The sequence below is a fragment of the Leucoraja erinacea genome, chromosome 3 (assembly GCF_028641065.1).
Source record: "Leucoraja erinacea ecotype New England chromosome 3, Leri_hhj_1, whole genome shotgun sequence".
Taxonomy (NCBI): Eukaryota; Metazoa; Chordata; class Chondrichthyes; order Rajiformes; family Rajidae; genus Leucoraja; species Leucoraja erinaceus.
In genome coordinates this window covers 27266742-27287691 of record NC_073379.1, presented here as the reverse complement: position 1 = coordinate 27287691, position 20950 = coordinate 27266742, and the positions used below count along the sequence as shown (strand labels likewise).

The window sequence follows — 20950 nt, the reverse complement described above, 5'->3', positions numbered from 1 at the left end:
CCCTCCCCCTGCCGCCAGGGGAGGGAAGCAGAGAAAATGGGGAATTTTGTAAAAACATTAATATCTCTCTAATTTTTCATCGATGGGCAAAATCCTCCGGTCCCGGAAGGCGGAGGGGGGCTCTGAGCAAGGTGGCCAGCAATTACGGCTGTAGGTGGCGGCGATCTCTCGGAAATCGCAGCACAGTCGGCCAAAAGCGGTCAAGATCAGACTTTTGGTAATATAGATAGGTGCAGGAGTAGGCCATTTGTCCCTTTGGTAAGCACCGCCATTCAATGTGATCATGGCTGATCATCCTCAATCAGTACCCTGTTCCTGCCTTCTCCCCAGATCCCCTGACTCCGCTATTTTTAAGAGCCCTATCTAGCTCTCTCTTGAAAGCATTCAGAGAACCCGCCTCCACCGCCCTCTGAGGCAGAGAATTCCACAGACTAGTCAAAGAGTCATATACAGTTGCATGGAAACAGGCCCTGCGGCTGACTTTGGCCATCAACATGCCGTCTACACTACTCCTACCTGCCCACGGATGGTTCATAACCCTCTCAACCTATCCTATCCATGCAACTGTCCAAATGTCTCTTAGATGTTATGAACCACTTCCTCCAGCAGCTTATTTCACACACCAATGTGTAACTAAGTTACCTCTCAGGTTCCTTTTAAATCTTTCCCCTCTCACCTTAAACCTATGTCCTCAGTTTGGTTTAGTTTATTGTCATGTGTACTGAGGTACAGTGAAAAACATTTGTTGCGTGCTAACCAGTCAGCGGAAAGACAATACATGATTACATTTGAGCCATTCAGAGTGTACAGATTCATGATAAAGAGAATAACGTGAATAACCTTTAGTGCAGGGTAAAGCCAGTTAAGACCGATCAAAGATAGTCCGAGGCTCTCCAATGAGGTAGATAGGGCTCCAGGACTGCTCTCTATTTGTGGTAGGATGGTTCAGTTGCCTGATAATAGCTGGGAAGAAACTATCCTTAAATCAGGAGGAGTGCATTTTCATACTTCTATACATTTTGCCCAAAGGGAGTGAGGTGAAAAGCCAGGATGCGACTCGTCCTTGATTATGCCGCTGGCCTTGCCGAGGCAGCGCGAGGTATAAATGGAGTCAATGGAAAGGAGGTTGGTTTGTGTGATGGGCTGGGCTGCGTCCAAAATTCTCTGCAATTTCTTGCAGTCTTGGATGGAGCTGTACCCAAACCATGCTATGATGCATCCCTATAAAATGCTTTCTATGGCGCATCTGTAGAAGGTGGTGGAATTGCTGGGGACATGCCGAACTTCCTACTCCTTCAAAGGAAGTAGAGGAGCTGGTGTGCGTTGGTGTGCGTTGGGGTGCTCTGGTTCTCAATTTCCCTACTCTGGGCAAAGGACTGTGCATTTACTTGATCTATTCCTCACACGATCTTGCCCACCTCTATAAAATCTCCCCTTGCCCTCCTGTGTTCCAAGGAATAATGTCCCTGCCTTCTCAACCTCTCATTGTAGCTCAGGCCATGAGTCCTGGCAACCACCTCGTAAATGTTTTTGAAAATGTTTAAGGCAGAGTTAGTTAAGTACTTGATAAGTAAGGCGTGAAAGGTGACCAAGATGGGAGTGTGGTGTTGAGGTTACAGTCAGATCAGCCACAATCTTAATGAACAGCAAAGGCCACTGTAGGGACCAAATAGCTGAAACCTGCTAATCATTTGTAATGATGGAAGGTAGCTTATTCTTAACAATATTTGATCATCACAACCAAATAAATAAAATTAGAACATTATTTGTTTATTTTCAGTCTATTTTCAGTTGTAATTATTCACTATTTAATTTAGGGATACAGCGTGAAAACAGGCCCTTCGGCCCACGTCGACCAATAATCACCTGTTCACACTAGTTCTATCCTACATACTAGGGACAATTTGCAGAAGCCAATTAACCTACAACCTACACATTTTTGGAGTGTAGGAAAAAATCGGAGCCCCTGGAGAAAACCCACGCGGTCACAGGGATAGAGTACAAACTCCGTACAGACAGCATCCATGGTCAGGATCAAAACCAGGTCTCTGGCGCTGTAAGCAAAGGGCAGGAAGAAAACAATATTTCACTGTTATATTATCTCCTTCTTTGAAGCAAATTGACAAAGAATCCAGCCTTCTTGTTCCTTTTCTGAGGAGCAAGTTTAGTAGGACCACAACAAATAAGTTTGCAGACTTTGTTTCTCTAGCACCCGCCAGGGTGGTAAAGGGTCTCCTTGTCTTCATTTATAAGAAGCATCATCCCTACCGTTCACTTGGAAGCAGCCAGAGGAAGTTGCAAAGCTAAATTTGATTCCTTCAAAATCTTAACGTAAAGAACTACATTTAAAAAAATAAAAAGCCAATGAAAATTAGACGCTGGAAAAGTGAAAAATAAAGTTTCTATCAAGAACTGCATAAAGGAGTGGGAGACGATTATGAAGCCTTTACACCATTTGGATACAGTGCCACAAACTACTACCGGTATAACAACACTCTGTGTCAAATCATAATGCTGGGATTGTGAATTTTTTATTAAATGCCCGCTTCATCTGTAAGAAGCATTAGAAGGAAAATTATGTACCTACACAAAAGTGAGCACAGAACATTAAATGAGGCATTGTCATCAATGGAGGGGTCAGAAATGGTGCAATTGCTAATGAGTAGGCGTCTCGTAGAACACTATCTGAATTGAGAGGTTCTACTTTGTATTTACTGTTATAGCAGTAGACATAATGTTTCAGATTATGAGAAAAATAGCTCCTGTCATGGGCCAGCTGGATGAAGTAGCACTTCAAAGTTGACACATGGATATGACCATTTGATAATCTAAAAGTTCTTACCTTCTCCTCCGGAAATAAAATTCCTTTTTGTGTATTAATCCGTTTGAAAAGGTCTCCACCTTCACAGTAATCCATGACGATGTAAAGGCAACCACTTTCTGTTACAATAAATATACAACTCTTAGAAACGAGGAACTACAGATGCTGGTTTACAAAAATGCACTCAGCGGGTCAGGCAGCGTCTCTGGAGAACATGGATCTGAAGAAGGGTCCCAACCCGAAACACCACCTATCAATGTTCTCCAGAGATGCAGCATAATCCGCTGAGTTGGTCCAATACTTTTTTTTTAATGCAACTTAAGTCATCTCTGACTAAAAAATTTCAAGAAATCAATAATTACGACATTTTCAACAATTGAATTCCAGGCTAATGCAAAGGCCCACAAGTACTGGCAAGAGAAGAACTCATTTAAACTATATGACTGTACATCCTGTATTGACCTTCATAAGATACCGTAACAAATCATTATGACTGCACTTGATCTCGCAGCTATAATTTTAATGAAATATTTACTATGCAGCCTTCTCCATGTAGCCATGTGTCATGTTTCTTTCCCTCTGTTCTGAGAATGTAAGCGAGGTCACAGGAAATATCCTAGCTGATCTGAAAAGTCAGCCGTACAGGAAAGCTGACTGTCAGAACCTTTGTGGACATGATCCTCCCTCAGCTATTATGCTGCAAAGCCACTCAAAGCTACCCTCAGAATGGGTGCTTCAAAAGCTGAATAAGAATGCATCTCTTTCAATTCTAAATAGCATCTACATTTATTAATATACACACATATATATACACGCACACATAGGCACACACATGTCCACACTCACTCCCTCAAATGAGTTCCTCCTGCACTTTGTGTCCTTTGCTTCTTTAGGAAACTGAGCAAATTCCACATTCTTACAAACCTACAGTCATAGAAAGCACACTCCGTTGTATCACAGTTTGGTTGGGGGCCAAAGACCGCAAGAAATGCCGTTGGAGAAGTAGTCCAGTTCCTCCAGACAGACTTCCCACGACATCTACACTTCAGACTGGAAAAAAAAGCCTGCGGAGCTGCGGACCTACCATCGTGGAGCTGGCCAGCTTCGGAGCGTGGCGAGCTGTGGTGGTCGCAGCTGCTCCGCGTCCGTCCTTTTTTTTTATTTTACTGTATAGTTTGTGGTGGGTTTTTGACTGTGTATGTGTGGGGGTGGGAGGGAGCTCGAAACTTTTAGGGTCCCTGTACGGGGAGACCGCTTTGCGGGGCAACCCGCTCAAGTCATGTCGGCGAGCCTGCGGAGCTGCGGACCTACCCGTAGAGCTGGCAAGCTCGAGCATTGTGGGGTTGAAAGTGACCGGGAGCGGGTCCCTTACATCGCCCGGCGCGGCTATAAATGGCTGCGGACTTGCTAGCGCCTGCTGGCAGGATCCAACATCAGGACCCGGAGCAGGGCCTTACATCGCCCGGAGCAGGGCCTTACATCGCCCGGTGCGGCTTTAAGTCGCCGTGGGACTTGCTAGCGCCCGCCGGGGGCTTTGACTTTGACTTCGGGAGAGGAATGGAGAGCAGGGGAGAGACAAGACTTTGCCTTCCATCACAGAGAGGAGGAGATTCACTGTGATGGATGTTTGTGTAAATTGTGTTGGTATGTGTCTTGGTTCTTTTCTTGTATGACTGCAGAAACCAAATTTCGTTTGAACTTTATGTGAGGTTCAAATGACAAATAAACGGTATTGTATTGTATTGTATTGTATTGTATTGAAAGCGAGAACCACCAGACTCAGGTACAGCTTCTTCCCCTCCGTTATCACGTTTCTGAACAGTTCTGCCATGAGCTAGGGTACTGTCCAATTCCCTGTGTTTTGCCACAGATTCTAGAATCTGCAGTTCCTTGGGTCACTATATTTAGTAATTTACTGATTCCCGGCAGCAGATGTAGTTTCCTCATTTCATCTCATGACAAGACTTATTCACTGTGAAAATTACCACTTTTTTAAACAATTTAACTAGGATAAAGGTGTAGTTGCAAATACAGCTGTGGAATCTAGATCAGAAATTGATTCAAGACCTCTCCCCCAAACAAACAGTCCTTAAACCATGAGATGTTTCAATCTTATTTCTAACCTTCAAATGATTCCTTATACTGTACAATATTTGGATGTTTCATATTGGCCAGAACAGCAACTTCTCTCCTTGACTCTTCCCTCTCTTTGTTGGACATCTACAAATCAAAGAGAAAAAAAAACAAGTGAAGTCTTTCAAAATGTATCGTGTTGGCATATCATACTTGAGTTGCACCCACAGAGACGACTCGATTATCTTACCCGAGAGATACTGATTTCTTTGATAACATATTGTCTGCCATTTTCGTTGGAGGTCACCAGGATAGCTTTTCCAAATGATCCTTCTCCAATTTTGTTCACTTTGGTGTATTTATCCATAGAGCTCATTATACAAGATCCTCATGCTCACTCTCGATAAACAAACATTCCCTTCAAAGCTCCTTAAACCTGGTAAATGAATCAGAAATGGTCAAAATGATGAATATAAATGGTCAGAATGATGAACGATAAGTAGAGTAGAGACAAGACAAATTGGGGTGGCACAGTGATGCAGCGGTCGAGTTGCTACCTTCCAGCACCAGAGACCCGGGTTTAATCCTGACTACGAGTGCTGTCTGTATGGTGTTTGTATCTTCTCCCTGTGACCACGTGGGTTTTTTCCAGGTGCTCCGGTTTCCTCCCATACTCCAAAGACGTACAGGTTTGTAAGTTAATTGGCTTTGGTAAGTTGTAAAATTGGCTCCAATGTGTGTAGGTTAGTGTATAGGATTGCTGGTTGGTGCGGATTCGGTGAGCTGAAGGGCCCATTTCCGCACTGCATCTGTAAAATCTAAAGTAAAATAACTAATTCATCCACTATCGCAATGAACAATTCCAGAAAATAAAATACCTGACCACAATTTCACGATCATTGAATGTCATCATCATCCTTGGCTCACTTACATACAGTATTTTCTAGTCAGGTGTTCACCAATTCAAGTTCCAAGTCTGTGTCTTGAATATGAAATAACCAAGACCCAGACTTTGGCACAATACTGATCATGCTGCACAAAAGGTATTTACCTTTGAAGGTACTCTAAAAACACGAACGCTTACCAGACAGATGCAAAAGATCCCGTGGCACTGTGCCAATAAAAGGAACATGGGGTCATCCCCAGTATACTAATATTAACTACAACGTTTTCCTTTATGCTGTTCCACATTTCAATCTGCAAAGGACTCTCCTACAAGTACTATAACATTCCAACTAAGAGTTGTGTACCAAAACTATGGTTAACCCATGCAGAAATACTTAATATGGTGCAGTAGCATTCGCAACACATTGTCAGCAACATGGACAGATGTAGAAAATTACAAAAACAGAATTTTCAAGGTTTGCAACTACAGCCTATGGTACATGTTTTGCCAGACAGCAATAATTTAACCTTGTAGATTTCTACTCTACTCCATGGATCAATTTCAAACAAGTTTTAAAGACACCATGTACTTCATAGCACGAGATTTATTTTACAAATGTACACCAAGTAAATAACTGCACCAGGAGGACCACAGCCTTATTTACTAACACTGAACCAAACCTATTCATTCATGTTTATAAAACAGTTAATAAACACAATGATGTCGGAAGGAACTGCAGATGCAGGTTTTTACTGAACGGTAGACACAAAATGCTGAAGTACCTCAGCGGGTCTGGCAGCACCTTTGGAGAAAAGCAATAGGTCAAACGTCACCTATCATTTTTCTTCAATAGACAATAAACAATAGATGCAGGAGTAGGCCATTCGGCCCTTCGAGCCAGCATCGCCATTCAATGTGATCATGCCTGATCATCCCCAATCAGTACCCCGTTCTTGCCTTCTCCCCATATCCCCTGACTATGCTATCTTTAAGAGCCCTATCTAGCTCTCTCTTGAAAGTATCCAGAAAACCGGCCTCCACCGCCCTCTGAAGTAGAGAATTCCACAGACTCGCAACTCTCTGTGAAAAAAGGTGTTTCCTCGTCTCCGTTCTAAATGGCTTACCCTTTATTCTTAAACTGTGGCCCCTGGTTCTGGACTCCCCCAACATCGGGAACATGTTTCCTGCCTCTAGCGTGTCCAAGCACTTAACAATCTTATATGTTTCAATAAGATACCCTCTCATCCTTCTAAACTCCAGAGTGTACAATCCCAGCCGCTCCATTCTCTCAGCATATGACAGTCCCGCCATCCCGGGAATTAACCGTGTAAACCTACACTGCACTCCCTCAATAGCAAGAATGTCCTTCCTCAAATTAGGGGACCAAAACCGCAAACAATACTCCAGGTATGGTTTCACTAGGGATCTGTACAACTGCAGAAGGACCTCTTTGTTCCTCTTGTTATAAAGGCCAATATGCCATTCGCTTTCTTCACTGCCTGCCGTACCTGCATGCTTACTTTCATAGACTGATGAACAAGGACCCCAGATCCCGTTGTACTTCCCCTTTTCCCAATTTGACGCCATTTAGATAGTAATCTGCCTTCCTGTTTTTGCTACCAAAGTGGATAACCTCACATTTATCCACATTAAACCATCTGCCCACTCCCCCAACCTGTCCAGGTCACCCTGCATTCTAATAGTATCCTCCTCACTGTTCATACTGCCACCCAGCTTTGTGTAATCTGCAAATTTGCTAATGTTACTTTGAATCCCTTCATCCAAATCATTGAGATGTTGCCTGGCGCAAATAAATCATATGAAATCCTTGGCTTTCGTTTTGAATGTAAAAGATAAGAAATCCACACTAAACAGATAGTTGAGCCCTCTTGCAAATTCTGGCACACTTCAGGAATGACATGGATACTTAGAAAACAAGGATGATATTTTCAGAGAATAGGGATAGAGAGTTTGGTGGATAGAATGGAGATTATGTGATTGCTTACTACAAGCACAGAATCGCAACAGAGAGCTTAATCATGGCAGTCACCAAATCTGCCTGCTTTCAATGGCTAGGTTCACTAACACAACTGGACTACCCACATAAATACTGTGGCAACAAGAACAGGTGGAGGCTGGCCAATTGCCTCACCATCTGAAGCTCTACACAGCGTGCAATTCAGGAACTTGATGGAAGATTCCCCACTTACCTGGACGCCTGCAACTCCACCAACGTACATAAAGCTTGAAGACACTCAGATAACAGCAATCTATGCGAACAGGCAGTACATTGTGTCTACAAAATGCAACGTATTTCTTCACTGAGGCAACTTAACCATCAGCTGCCAAATCCACAACCAAAGACAAGGGAAGCATGGCCAGCTCAGCCATCCAGAAGTCACTGCATCCTTAATTGCACAATTGTTATTCTTTTAACGTCATTGGTCTAAGCCCATGAACAGCATGACAGCACTGGGAGGACTTTCAGTGGAAAGACTATAGAAGTTCATGAGTGCAACTGGCTTCTCAAGACGTTCAGAATACGGCGTCCTTGTCATCAACATATTGAGCAACACAAAAGGGAAAGCTTAAAAGGAGATTTTACAGAAGACGTTTTGAATCCTGATATGTGTAAATTAACTTAATACTGTTATAAAATAATTCAAACGTATTATGTAATTAACGTACAGCAATCTTATGCATGCGATTAAGCAGTCTTCCAGAGAGTATGAGACAAACACTAGGACACACAAAGAACATTTATAGGTTGCTACACAGCAAAAAATTGGAAATAAACTAGACTGCTCTTCAAAAGACATTGAACGTAGAATGGTACAACCTAAGAACAGGTTCTTTTGATTAAAAATAAATAAATAAATAAATAAATAAAAAAGAACAGGTTCTTCGGCCCACAATGTCTGTACCGAATATGATGCCGAGACCAACTCTTATCTGCCAAACACATAATCCACATCCCTCCATTCATCGCATATCAATATGCCGATCCAAAGGATCTTAAATGTCACAATCATATCTGTCTCAACCACCCTCCTCGGCAGCACACACCATGCTCTATGTAAAAAAACTTGCCCCACATATAAAATCCATGTACACAATTATACAACTCTCCCCTCATCGACCACTTTTGTCACCTCTGCAAAAAAACTTGATTAAGTTAGTAAGATGCAAGCTGCCATGTGCAAAGCCATGCTGACTATCCCTGATTAACCTAAACAGGACTACATCCTCCTTTGAAGAATCTCCAATACTGATGTGAGCCTCACTGGCCTATAATTCCCTTGATTCTCTCCATTTCTCTTAAATAAAGAACCAACATTAGCCATTCTCCTGTCCTTCAGGACCTCTCCTCTGGCTAGAGATGATGCAAAGGTCTTTATCAAGATCTTTATGTCTACTATCGATTTTCCAGCATCTGCAGTCCCTTCTTAAAGCCTATTTCCTTCGCTCCGTAGATGCCGCCTCACCCGCTGAGTTTCTCCAGCATTTTTGTCTACTACGATTTTCCAGCCTTTGCAGTTCCTTCTTAAACTCTTTATCAAGGCTCACACAATTTCCTCCCTTGCCTCTCTCAATAACCTGAGATAGATCTCATTGGGTCCTGGGGAGTAATCCACCTTAAGGCTCTTCGAGAGCTCTAACACCTTCTCCATTTTAATTTCAAACTGCCCGTGCATATTAGTATTCTCTGCACTGATCTCACTGACCTCCATCTCCTTCTCCTTGGTGAAAACAGATGCAAGGTATTTGTTTGAAGAAACAAGGAACTGCAGATAATGGTTTACCAAGTAAAGACACAAATGCTGGAGTAACTCAGCAGGTCAGGTAGCATCCCTGGAGAACATGGATAGGTGACATTTCCAGTCAGGACCCTTCTTTGTATCTGCAGTCTCCTGTGTCCCAACCTGAAAAGTCACATATCTATGTTCTTTATGGATGCTGACTGAACTGCTGAGTTACTCCAGCATTCTGTGTCTTTCCAAAGTACTTGTTTAGTACCTCACCTACCCAGATTCCAAGTACAAATTTCCTCCTTTATCCTTGAAGTCCTACCTTCTCCCTGGCTGCTTGTTTTTAATGTAGATATAAACAGCTTTGGGATTTTCCTTAAAAACTGTGTAAAAGACATACAAAATAGTGTATTCACACCAATTATCCCCCTTGTGATTTTATACACAGCTAAAAGATCATCCCTCATCCTCCTGCATTCCAGGGAATAGAATCCTAGCCTGCCCAACCTCTCATAGTCATAGAGTGATACAGTGTGGAAACAGGCCCATTTTATCCACACCACATGTCCCAGCTACACTAGTCACACCTGCCAGCATTTGGTCCATATCCCTCCAAACCTGTCCTATCCATGTACCTAACTAACTGCTCCTTAAATGTTGGGATAGTGTCTGCCTCAACTACCTCCTCTGGCAGCTTGTTCCATACATCCACCACTCTTTGTGTGAAAATGTTATCCCTCAGATTCCAAATCTGACCTTGCAGAACTTTGTTGAATGCTTTACTGATGTCCATATATACATCTACAGCTCTGCCTTCATCGACCTGTTTGGTCACGTCTTCAAAGAAATAATCAGTTTTGTGAGATACGACCTCCCACAAACAAAACCATGCTGACTATCCCAAATCAGCCCTTATCCATCTGAATGCCTGTATATCTTATCCCTCAGAATACCCTCAAGTAAGTTTTCCGACTACAGATTTTAAATTCACTGGCCTACAGTTCCCAGCATTTTCCCTGCAGCTCTTCTTGAATAAAGGCACACCATTTGCAGCCCTCCAGTGCTCTTCTGTATTTAAGGATGACTCGTAAATTTCAACCAGGGCTCCCGCAATTTCAACCCACAATGTCCTCAGATATATATGATCAGGCTCTCTAAAGCTCAGGCCCTCATGTCCTGGCAACCCATTATTCCCGTTATCCTGTATCTGTACACTGTGGACAGCTCGATTATAATCATGTAATTTCACCTTTCTGAATAGCATGCAACAAAAAACTTTCCACTGTACTTCAATACACATAGTTTAGCTTAGTTCAATATATTGTCATGTGTACCAAGGTACAATGAAAAGCTTTTGATGCGTGCTAACCAGTCAGCGGAAAGATAATACATGATTACAATCGAGCCACCCACAATGTACAGATACATGATCAAGGGAATAACGTGTAGTGCAAAATAAAGTCAGATTAAAGATAGTTTGAGAGTCTCAATGAGGTAGATAGCAGCTCACGACCGCTCTCTAGTTGTTGATAGGATGGTTCGGTTGGCTGATAACAGCTGGAAAGAAACTGCTGCCCCCCACCGAATCTGGAGGTGTTCATTTTCACACTTCTGTACCTCTTGCCTGATGGGAGAGGGGAGAAGAGGGAGTGAAGTGTAGATGGAGTCAATGGAAGGGAGGTTGGTTTGTGTGATGGGCTGGGCTGCGTCCACAATTCTCTGTAATGAACTAAACATCCTCGTAAATTTTCTCTGAACTCTTTCCAGCTCAACAACATCCTTCCTCAGCAGAGTGATCACATCTAAACACAATGCTCCAAATTCTAGTTCTTGATTTCCCTTACCCTGCATTAAGCCTATCTACGCCCTTGATGATTTTATACACCTCTATAAGATCACCCTGTCAGCCAGATGCTCCTGATCAGATACACTAATATATCACTGAAGAAGGGTCTCGACCCGAAACGTCACCAATTCCTTCGCTCCATAGATGCTACCTCACCCGCTGAGTTTCTCCAGCATTTTTATCTACCTTTAATATATATCTTGCTCAGCCGTATTGCTAGGTGCGGCCTATCAGCTAATGCATTGCTGCAGCAATCTGCTTTTTGGAGAATGGGTGCTGAAATAAGCTGACAACAGACTGGGAGATGAGGCGAGTGTCAAAAGGGCCGCGGTCTTGCCTCCCTCCCCCCGCATTAATTCGCCGTTATCCCCATCACTGCCCAACTCACCGTCTCGCCGTCGCCGCTACACCCGCCGCGTCAACCAAACCTGCTGCCGGAAACCACCTCCCATTGGCGCAGGCGTCCACACCCGGCGCTCCTATTGGGCAGCGCTCCCATCAATCACCCGCCCCGCCCCGCCCAGTGTCAGCAAGTTTGGTGGTTCCATTCCCCTGCGATTGTTCTTCTCCCTGGCAACTGCCGTTGGCAACGGCTACAAAGCCCTGGGTTCGGAGGTCAGAAAGTCGTGCAAAGGCTGCAACTGCTCCTTTGCATTCTTACAGTACATTCGCAATCATTTAATTGGTTTCGTTTCTTGGTGTCTATTTTGGTTCGGTGCAAAGATTATAGAGGAGCTCCTCTAGGATCTTTGGTTCGGTGTGCGTATTACCAGATTTGACGGCTGGTAATCTATGGGTAACACAAATTTGTTGGTTTAAGTCTCAGATTTAAATATAAATCAAGAATAAATAAAATTCAGTATCCATCTGCTACCTTTAGATTTTGGAAGGAGCTGCAGATGTTGGTTTAAACCGAAGGTAGACACAAAATGCTGGAGTACCAGCGGGTCAGACAGCATCTCTGGAGAAAAGGAATAGGTGACGTTTCGGGTCGAGGCCAACCTTTCGAGGTGAGATGTTAAACTGTGGCCACTTTTTCTTGGCAAAATGAGAACTGAAGACTTTTCTCGTTATGCTGACCGTTATTTATCTCTCAATGCCACTTGAAACTAAGTTTAAAAAAAAATTATGCCTTTTTTGTCGGCAGGCAATTTGTAGATTGGAAAGCTGAACTGACAGGAGATTTTTTTATTCCTTGTTTCTGACTATACATCTTTCAAGAACAGTTCGCATTTTACATGAGCAATCCGAAACATCTTCTGTCCATTTCCTCTACAGATGCTGCCTGACCTGCTGAGATCCTGCAGTATAGACACAAAATGCTTCAGACGTCTAAAGAAGGGTTTCGACCCGAAACGTTGCGCATTCCTTCTTTCCGGAGATGCTGCCTCACCTGCTGAGTTACTCCAGCATTTTGTATCAATCTTCGATTTAAACCAGCATCTGCAGTTCCTTCCTACACATGAGATCCTCCAGCACTTTGTTTTTTTTGCTCAAGATTCCAGCATCTGCAGTTTTTCGTCCACAATTGAAATTCATTTATTTTTATTGAAGATGATGATTATTAGTTTATTGTTATACACCCCAGAGTACAATTAAATTCCTTGTTTGCATGAAGCTCATAAACAGTATACATGGTAATGATAAATCAAAAGTATTTAATTGTCATTTGTAATCACAAAGGAACAATGAAATTATTACTGCAGCTTAACAGGCCTGTGCCAGTTAAAAGACTTTTGGATAGGCAATATGGACATGAAAGGAATGGAGCAATATGGATGGTTACACAAAAAAGCTGGAGAAACTCAGCGGGTGCAGCAGCATCTATGGAGCGAAGGAAATAGGCAACGTTTCGGGCCGAAACCCTTCTTCAGACTGATCGGGGGCGGGGGTGGGCGGGGACAAGAAAGGAAAAAGCAGGAGGAGCCCGAAGGCTGGGGGATGGGAGGAGACAGCAGGGGGACTGAGGAAGGGGAGGAGACAGCAAGGACTAACAAAATTGGGAGAATTCGATGTTCATGCCCCCAGGATGCAGACTCCCCAAACGGAATATGAGGTGCTGTTCCTCCAATTTCCGGTGCTGCTCGCTGTGGCCATGGAGGAGACCCAGGACAGAGAGGTCGTAGACGGAGTGGGAGGGGGAGTTGAAGTGCTGAGCCACCGCGAGGTCAGCTTGGTTATTCGAAACGATCGCCCAACCTCCGCTTGGTCTCACCGATATAGATCTGCTGACATCTAGAGCAGCGGACGCAATAGATGAGGTTGGAAGAGATGCAGGTAAACCTCTGTCGCACCTGGAACGATTGCTTGGGTCCTTGAACGGAGTCGAGGGGGGAGGTAAAGGGACAAGCGTTGCATCTCTTGCGGTTGCAAGGGAAAGTGCCCGGGGAGGGGGTGGTACGAGAGGGAAGGGAAGAATTGACAAGGGAAATATGGATTATGTGCAGGCAGATAAGATTTGGTCTTGACATTGTTTGCCGAAGGGCCTGTTTCTGTGCAGTACAGTTCTATGTTCCAAATGCAATAACAAACAGGTAATATACAGTAAACCCTTATTATAACAGACCACAGGGAAGGAGAATGGTGTCTGTTCTTGCTGATTGTTCACTATCCCCAAGTAAGGTTTTTTCCTCCATTGATATGACTGCATGGGCACTGGGTCAGAATATTGTATTGTATATCTTTATTGTCATTTCCTGAGTATTCACATACCCAGAGGAAACAAAAAAACGTTGCTCAACCAGTGTCCATTCAGTGTGCATTAAAAATAAATAGAAATAAAAATACATATATCATGAACAAATTTAACACTCTACTAAACATTCAACAGGTGTGCCGATCGGCAGCGGCACAACAGTGGCTCTGCTGCAGTGTGGCCAGGTTGGTGGTTGGTTCGCGATACTTTGGCAGGGGGCAAAGTCCGTTTAGCAGTCTTATAGCCTGCGGGAAAGCTGAGGAGCATCCTGCTGGTTTTGCAGCTAATGCTCCTGTACCTCTTCCCAGATGGCAGGATGGAGAATATGTGATGCGATGGGTGGTAGGGGTCTTTGATGATGGAGATGGCTCTGCTGATACATCTCTTCCTGTATAAGTCCAGCAGGAAAGGGAGTGGAGCACCAATAATCCTGCTGGCGGTCTTCACAATCCTGTCTAGTTGGTGCCGTTCGTAATCGCCTTGCAGCTCCCGAACCAGGAAGTGATGCCATAGGTCAATGTGCTCTCGATTGTCCCCCTATAAAAAGTCCGTAGGTGTGTAGTGGGGAGACCTGCTTTACGTAGTCTTCGGAGAGGGTGTAGTCGCTGCTGGGCTCTCTTGACCAGTGCTGTGGTGTTGGCCGTGGACGTCAGGTCATCTGACAGGTGTAGTCCTAGGAACTTCACGCTGCTGACCCTTTCCATATCAGCTCCATCGATGTGCAGAGGTGTATGGTGTTGTTTCCCTGCCCTCCTGAAGTCAACCACCATCTCCTTAGTTTTTACCACGTTGAGAATGAGGTTGTGGGATTTGCACCAACCTGTGAGCAGCTCCACCTCCATCCTGTACGCCGATTCATCATTGTCACTGATGAGACCCACCACTGTTGTGTCATCAGCGAACTTGTTGATGAAGTTGTTGTTGAGTCTAGCAGTACAGTCATGTGTCAGCAGACTAAACAGCAGGGGGCTTAGGACACAGCCTTGGGGTAAGCCAGTGCTCACGGCTATGGTTTTTGATGTCCTACTGCCCACCCTGACTGTCTGCTGCCGTTGCGATAGAAAGTTCAGGACCCAGTTGCATGTGCCAGCATCAACCCCCAATAGCTCCAACTTCTCCACCAGCTGCTGCGGAATGATTGTATTAAAAGCAGAGCTGAAGTCTATGAAGAGGATCCTGGCATAAGTATTTTTCCGATCAAGGTGTGACAGTACGAGGTTCAGTGTTGTTGAGACTGCGTCCTCTGTGGATCGGTTGGCTCTGTAGGCGAACTGCAGTGGGTCTAGGTCAGCAGGTAGACTATTTTTGATATGCTGCATAACCAGTCGCTCAAAGCACTTCATTACTATGGGTGTTAGAGCCACTGGTCGAAAGTCATTATGGCAGGCTGGGTTTGGTTTCTTCGGGACAGGGACGATGGTGGCACTCTTAAGACAGTTGGGCACTACTGCCTGGCTGAGTGAGATGTTAAAAATGTCTGTGAAGACATCTTTCAGTTGCTCGGCGCAGTCTCTTAAAACGCATCCAGGAATGTTGTCTGGCCCTGCAGCTTTGCGTGGATTGATGCTGGCAAAGGCCTTTTTAACTCCGGCTGCGGACAGCCTGAGCGACTGGTCACTGGGAGATGGCAGTAGTGCACGTGTCTGGGTGCTGTTTTTAACCTCAAACCGTGCGTAGAACTCGTTCAGTTCATCTGGTAGAGAGGGGTCGTTTTGGCATATCCGCAGCGGGGCGGGCTTGTAGTCAGTGATGGTATGAAATCCCTGCCACAAGCGACGTGTGTCTTTGTCATTTGCGAAGTGGAAAAGTTGCATGTTGCATCTGAATACTGAATACTGAAGCCCTGTCAATGGGAGTCCAGTGGGACCTCCCTCACCACACGGTGCGCTGCACCCAAGAAGGCTGCCTGGCAGCACCTTGTCCAGAGCAGCTGGGGAACGGCACTTCCTGCTGTCCCAGTAGCGTAATCAAGGACAAGTTGCACCCTGGCCACTCCGCCCCTATCCCATTGGGCAAAAGATACAAAAGTGTGAAAACGCACAGCTTCAGATTCAGGGACAGTTTCTTCACAGCTGTTATCAGTCTAAACCGTATTTTCATCAGCTGGAGAGCAGTCCTGAGCTACTTTCTACCTCATTGGAGACCCTTGTGAAATTGTGAGCATCAGTGATAGGATGAGAATTTTTATACTGACGAATTGTAATGTTTATGTTGGCCTAAAATTGGACACCTTGATAGTGTCCTCTGTAATGTTCAAAGGAAACTACTCTGAACTCTGATCAGTTTTAACCAGCTTTATTTTGCACTAAATGTTATATATGTTTTCACATTATTCCCTTCATCATGTATCTGTAAACTGGGAATGGCTCGATTGCAATCATGTATTGTCTTTCCGCTGACTGGTTAGCACACCACAAAAGCTTTTCACTGTACCTTGGTACATGTGACATTAAGCTAAACTAAACTATATTTACACCCTTGAACTTAATTGTGCTATGTATAGTAATATTTTGCTGAATTATAGAGAAAGAATTTTACTATACCTAGGTACATGTGACAATAAAATGTTCTGGGGTCGAGTCGGGTCCCCGTTGCCGCTGCCGCTGCCGCCGGGGCCACAGCTCTGGGGCCGAGTCGGGTCTCCGCTGCCGCCGCCACATCTTCAGGGCCGAGTCGGGTCTCTGCTGCCGCTACTGCTGCTGCCGCCGCCACAGCACCGGGGCCGATTCAGGTCTCCGCTGCCGTCGCTGCTGCTGCCGTAGCACAGCTCTGGGGCCGAGTTGGGTCTCCGCTGCCACTACTGCCGCTGCCACAGCTCTGAGGCCGCCAGCTCCGCCATTAGGCCTCGGCGCAGATGGAGACGGGGAATACGACAGAAAAAAAGTTGCATCCCCCAATGGAAGAGACCAAAACATGTTTCTCCCACCCCACCCGCACACATACACAACTTAATAAAACAAAATCAACTAAAACATGACAAAGGAACAAAAAGAAAGAAAAGAAAGACGGACTGCAGGTGGGCCACAGCTGTTAAGAATATGTGGCGATAGAGCTGAAGCAAGAGGCTTTAGTTATTTGGGTTATTAGGATCACTTCTGGGGCTGTTGGGACCTTGCAAGGAAGTTTGCTCAGGTATAATGACTGCTGACTGGTTAGCACACCACAAAAGCTTTTCACTGTACCTTGGTACATGTGACATTAAGCTAAACTAAACTATATTTACACCCTTGAACTTAAGTGTGCTATGTATAGTAAGATTTTGCTGAATTGTAGAGAAAGAATTTTACTATACCTAGGTACATGTGACAATAAAATGTCATGAAACCATTGAAAAATAGGAATGAAGTCTGACAAAGTGAGCTGAGGGATTTAAGAAGAATGTTAAAAAGTAGGACCCCAAGGGTTATAATATCAAAATGGCTCCCTATGCTCGTGAGCTTGTGAATATCGAAACAGAATGGGACAGTAGATTAGATTAGATTAGTTTATTGTCATTCAGACCTTTCAGTCTGAACGAAATTTTATTTCCCTGCAGTCATACATATAATAAAAAAATGACAAAAACACACAATCAACACAAATTTAACATCCACCACAGTGAGTTCACCAAACACCTCCTCACTGTGGTGGAAGGCAAAATCTTAAAGTCTCCGTCTCTTCCCTCTTTGTTCTCCCTCTGCGCCGAGGCGATCCAGGCTCCAGATGTTGTGACCCCACCGGGTGATGGTAAATCCCGCGGCTCAACCGTGTTCCGCGAATGGGCCGGTTCAAACTCCGCGGGTGGTCACTGCCGCCGCCACAGCTCCGAGGCCAAGTCGGGTCTCCGCTGCTGCCGCCACGGTTCCAGGGCCGAGTCGGGTCTCCGTTGCCGCCGCCGCCGCCACAGCTCTGAGGCCGAGTCGGGTCTCCTGCTGCCGCTGCCTCCGCCACAGCTTCGGGGCCGAGTCGGGTCTCCGCTGCCGCTGCTGCCTCCCCCACAGCTCCAAGGCCGAGTCGGGTCTCCGCTGCCGCTGCCAAAGTTCCGACGCCGCCAGCTCCGCCATTAGGCCTCGGCGCAGACGGAGACGGGGAATACGACAGAAAAAAAGTTGCATCCCCCAAAGGAAGAGACCAAAACATGGTTCTCCCACCCCACCCACACACATGCACAACTTAATAAAACAAAATTAACTAAAACATGACAAAGGAACAAAAAGAAAGATAAAAAAAACAGATGGACTGCAGGTGGGCCGCAGCTGTTAAGAATATGTGGCGAAAGAGCTGAAGCAAGAGGCTTTAGTTTGCTCAGGTATAATGACCAAGGGTCAGGGTCCCCATTGATACTTCAGTCTCTTGCCCTACCTCGTTTCCGGAGAGGAAGTACGATGTTGCACCCTCTCTAATAAGGCCCTCCATATATTGATTAACAAAATGTTCTTAGACACATTTAACAAATTCCATTCCATTTAGGGTGACACAGTCAATATTAGTTGAAATCTCCCGCTATTACAACCCTACTATTCTTACAGCTATCGGTACATCTGTCTGCACATCATCTTCTCTTTGCCTGCTGACTACTGGGGAACCTGAGGTACTGGAACCTGAAGTAACACGGTGCCATCAAGATAATCATTCCCTTCTTATTTCTAGCTTTTACTCATATAGCCTTAGTGGATGATCATTTGTGTTGATATCGACCATGACTGTTGCCTGTTCTTCCTCTCTAATGTTCTGCCGCTACTCAACAATATCCTTAAAGGGCCTGTCCCACTGTACGAGGTAATTCAAGTGTTCTCCCGAGTTTTCCCCTGATTGGAACTCAGAGAATGTCCATAGCTGGTCCGTAAGATTTTGTGGATGTCTCGTAGCGGCTCGTACGAGTAACGGTAGGTACTTGGGAAATCCGGTTAATTTTTTTCCACACTGTGAAAAAAGTCCACGAGTAAAAAAATACCCGTGATGAAAAAGATAGTCACTTTTTACTCGTACGAGCTGCTACGAGACATCCACAAACTCCTACTGACCCGCTACGGACATTCTCTGAGTTCGAATCGGGAAAACACGGGAGAACTCTTGAATTACCTCGTACAGTGGGACAAGCCCTTAACCCCGTAATGGGAGAGCAACTTAATATCCAGGAAGCAAGTCTGTAAACACAGAAACACCTCTCTTCTCGCTTAACTATTAATTCTTTCCCCCCTCACCTTAAAAGGCCTGTCCCACTTACGCGATTTTTTCAGCAACTGCTGACACCCATCATAGTCGCAGCAGGTCGCCGAAAAATGTTAACATGTTGAAAATCCAGCATATGGTCGTGAGTAGTTGCCCAAACAGTCGTACCTTTTTCTGGTTGCCGCTGGATTTTCAACATGTTGAAATTTTTCGGCGACCTACTGCGACTATGATGGGTGCCGGCAGTTGCCAAAAAAATCGCGTAAGTGCGACAGGCCCTTAAACCTATGTCCTCTGGTTCCCGATTCCCCAATCTGGGCAAGAGACTCTGAGAAATTAAATATTAATTTCCGCTCACCTCATTGGGGTAAATCACACGTGATTCCAATCTACCCCAATTAAATTGAACATAGAGGCACTGAGGCTAGTTGAAAAAAAGGAAATTGGAGATATTTATATCATGGATTTTACAATCTCATCTTGTCTTTTGGCTCTTTTGAGCTAAAGATCCACTTCTTAAGTGCGGCTATTGTTATAATATTCAGGATGGATTTTCCATATGTGTGAATTCACCTTGTAAACCCGCTTCACTGAATTCTTTTTTAACCTGAGTGACAAAATTCTCAGACGTTTTTCCCAGGATGGAAAAATCAAAGTTTTAAGGTGAGAGGGTCATAGTTTAAAGGAAATGTGCGGGACAGGTTGTTTTTTTACACAGAGGGTGGTGAGTGCCTGGAACGCGATGCCAGGGGTGTTGGCGGAGGCAGAGAAGATAGTGGCATTTAAGAGACTTTTGGATGGATTATACTCTTGGCACAGACATGGTAGGTTCATTCTTGGACTATTATTCTCACCATTAAAACAAGAATTAAAGGAAGATTAGTGATGCCAAAAAAATGCTCACTCAACCTGCTTTGAACTATGAACTATAAATCAATGTCACCAGCAGAGGGCAGAATAGTTTCATGCGGGCATGATAGAAAAATAATTTGAATAACCTTGGGAATCTGATCATTCAAATGTACTACTTATTCCATAATAAAAGTATTTAATTGTTTTTAAAATCTGGGTGCTTCTCAGTTTTCATAATTGCAGCTGTAGAAATGGAAGTACCACTGCTTTGTAAACTAAAGGTCTGTTATCTATATTGTTGTCATGGACAATGAGCACCTGGCGAGTCTGTCCTCTGGCACAATGGATACAGTTGAATGTTGACATCTACCTCATCCCGCTGGAAGAGCTGGCTGCCAAGGTTGGCAAAGCGTCCTACATTTATAATGTTGTTCTTTAGACTTTAGAGATACAGTGCTGAAACAGGCCCTTTGGACCACCATGTCCACGCTGACCAGCGATCACCTGCACACTAACACTATCCTACACACTAGGAACTATTTTTTTACAACTTACCGCAGCCAACTAACCTACAAACCTGTACGTCTTTGGAGTGTGGGAGAAATCCAGAGCACCTGGAGAAAACCACAAGGACACAGGGAGAAGGTACAAACTCCAGACAGACGGCACCTACAGTCAGGATCGAACCCAGATCTCTGGCACTGTAAGGCAGCAACTCTACCGCGCTGCACCACTGTGCTTCCCCTTTTTTGCTGGTGAGATGACTTACTGAGAGCAGACAGAAGGAGAACCTTTCCTGATCTTTACGATCGATGGAAGCCATTAGATGGTTCAGGGAACCAGTGTATACTCCTTTAAGTTTGGAATTCCAGCGCAA

The 20950-nt window shown here is 44.6% G+C and overlaps 1 protein-coding gene across 7 annotated transcripts in view; it reads right to left on the bottom strand.

Moving 5' to 3' along the window:
* Positions 1 to 20950, bottom strand: part of nek1 (NIMA-related kinase 1) — a 166353-nt gene that overhangs the window by 140788 nt on the left and 4615 nt on the right. For 6 of the 7 annotated variants that reach the window (XM_055632331.1, XM_055632334.1, XM_055632335.1 and 3 more), the window contains exons 2-4: positions 5145 to 5330; positions 4945 to 5041; positions 2843 to 2940 (exon numbers count right to left, since the gene is read on the bottom strand). In XM_055632331.1, the coding sequence (XP_055488306.1) occupies positions 2843 to 2940; positions 4945 to 5041; positions 5145 to 5270 (321 nt within the window). In that variant the 5' untranslated portion in view covers positions 5271 to 5330. Of the gene's footprint in view, positions 1 to 2842; positions 2941 to 4944; positions 5042 to 5144; positions 5331 to 11763; positions 11826 to 20950 lie in introns of those variants that run through there. The other variant, XM_055632332.1, reaches the window with a different exon arrangement.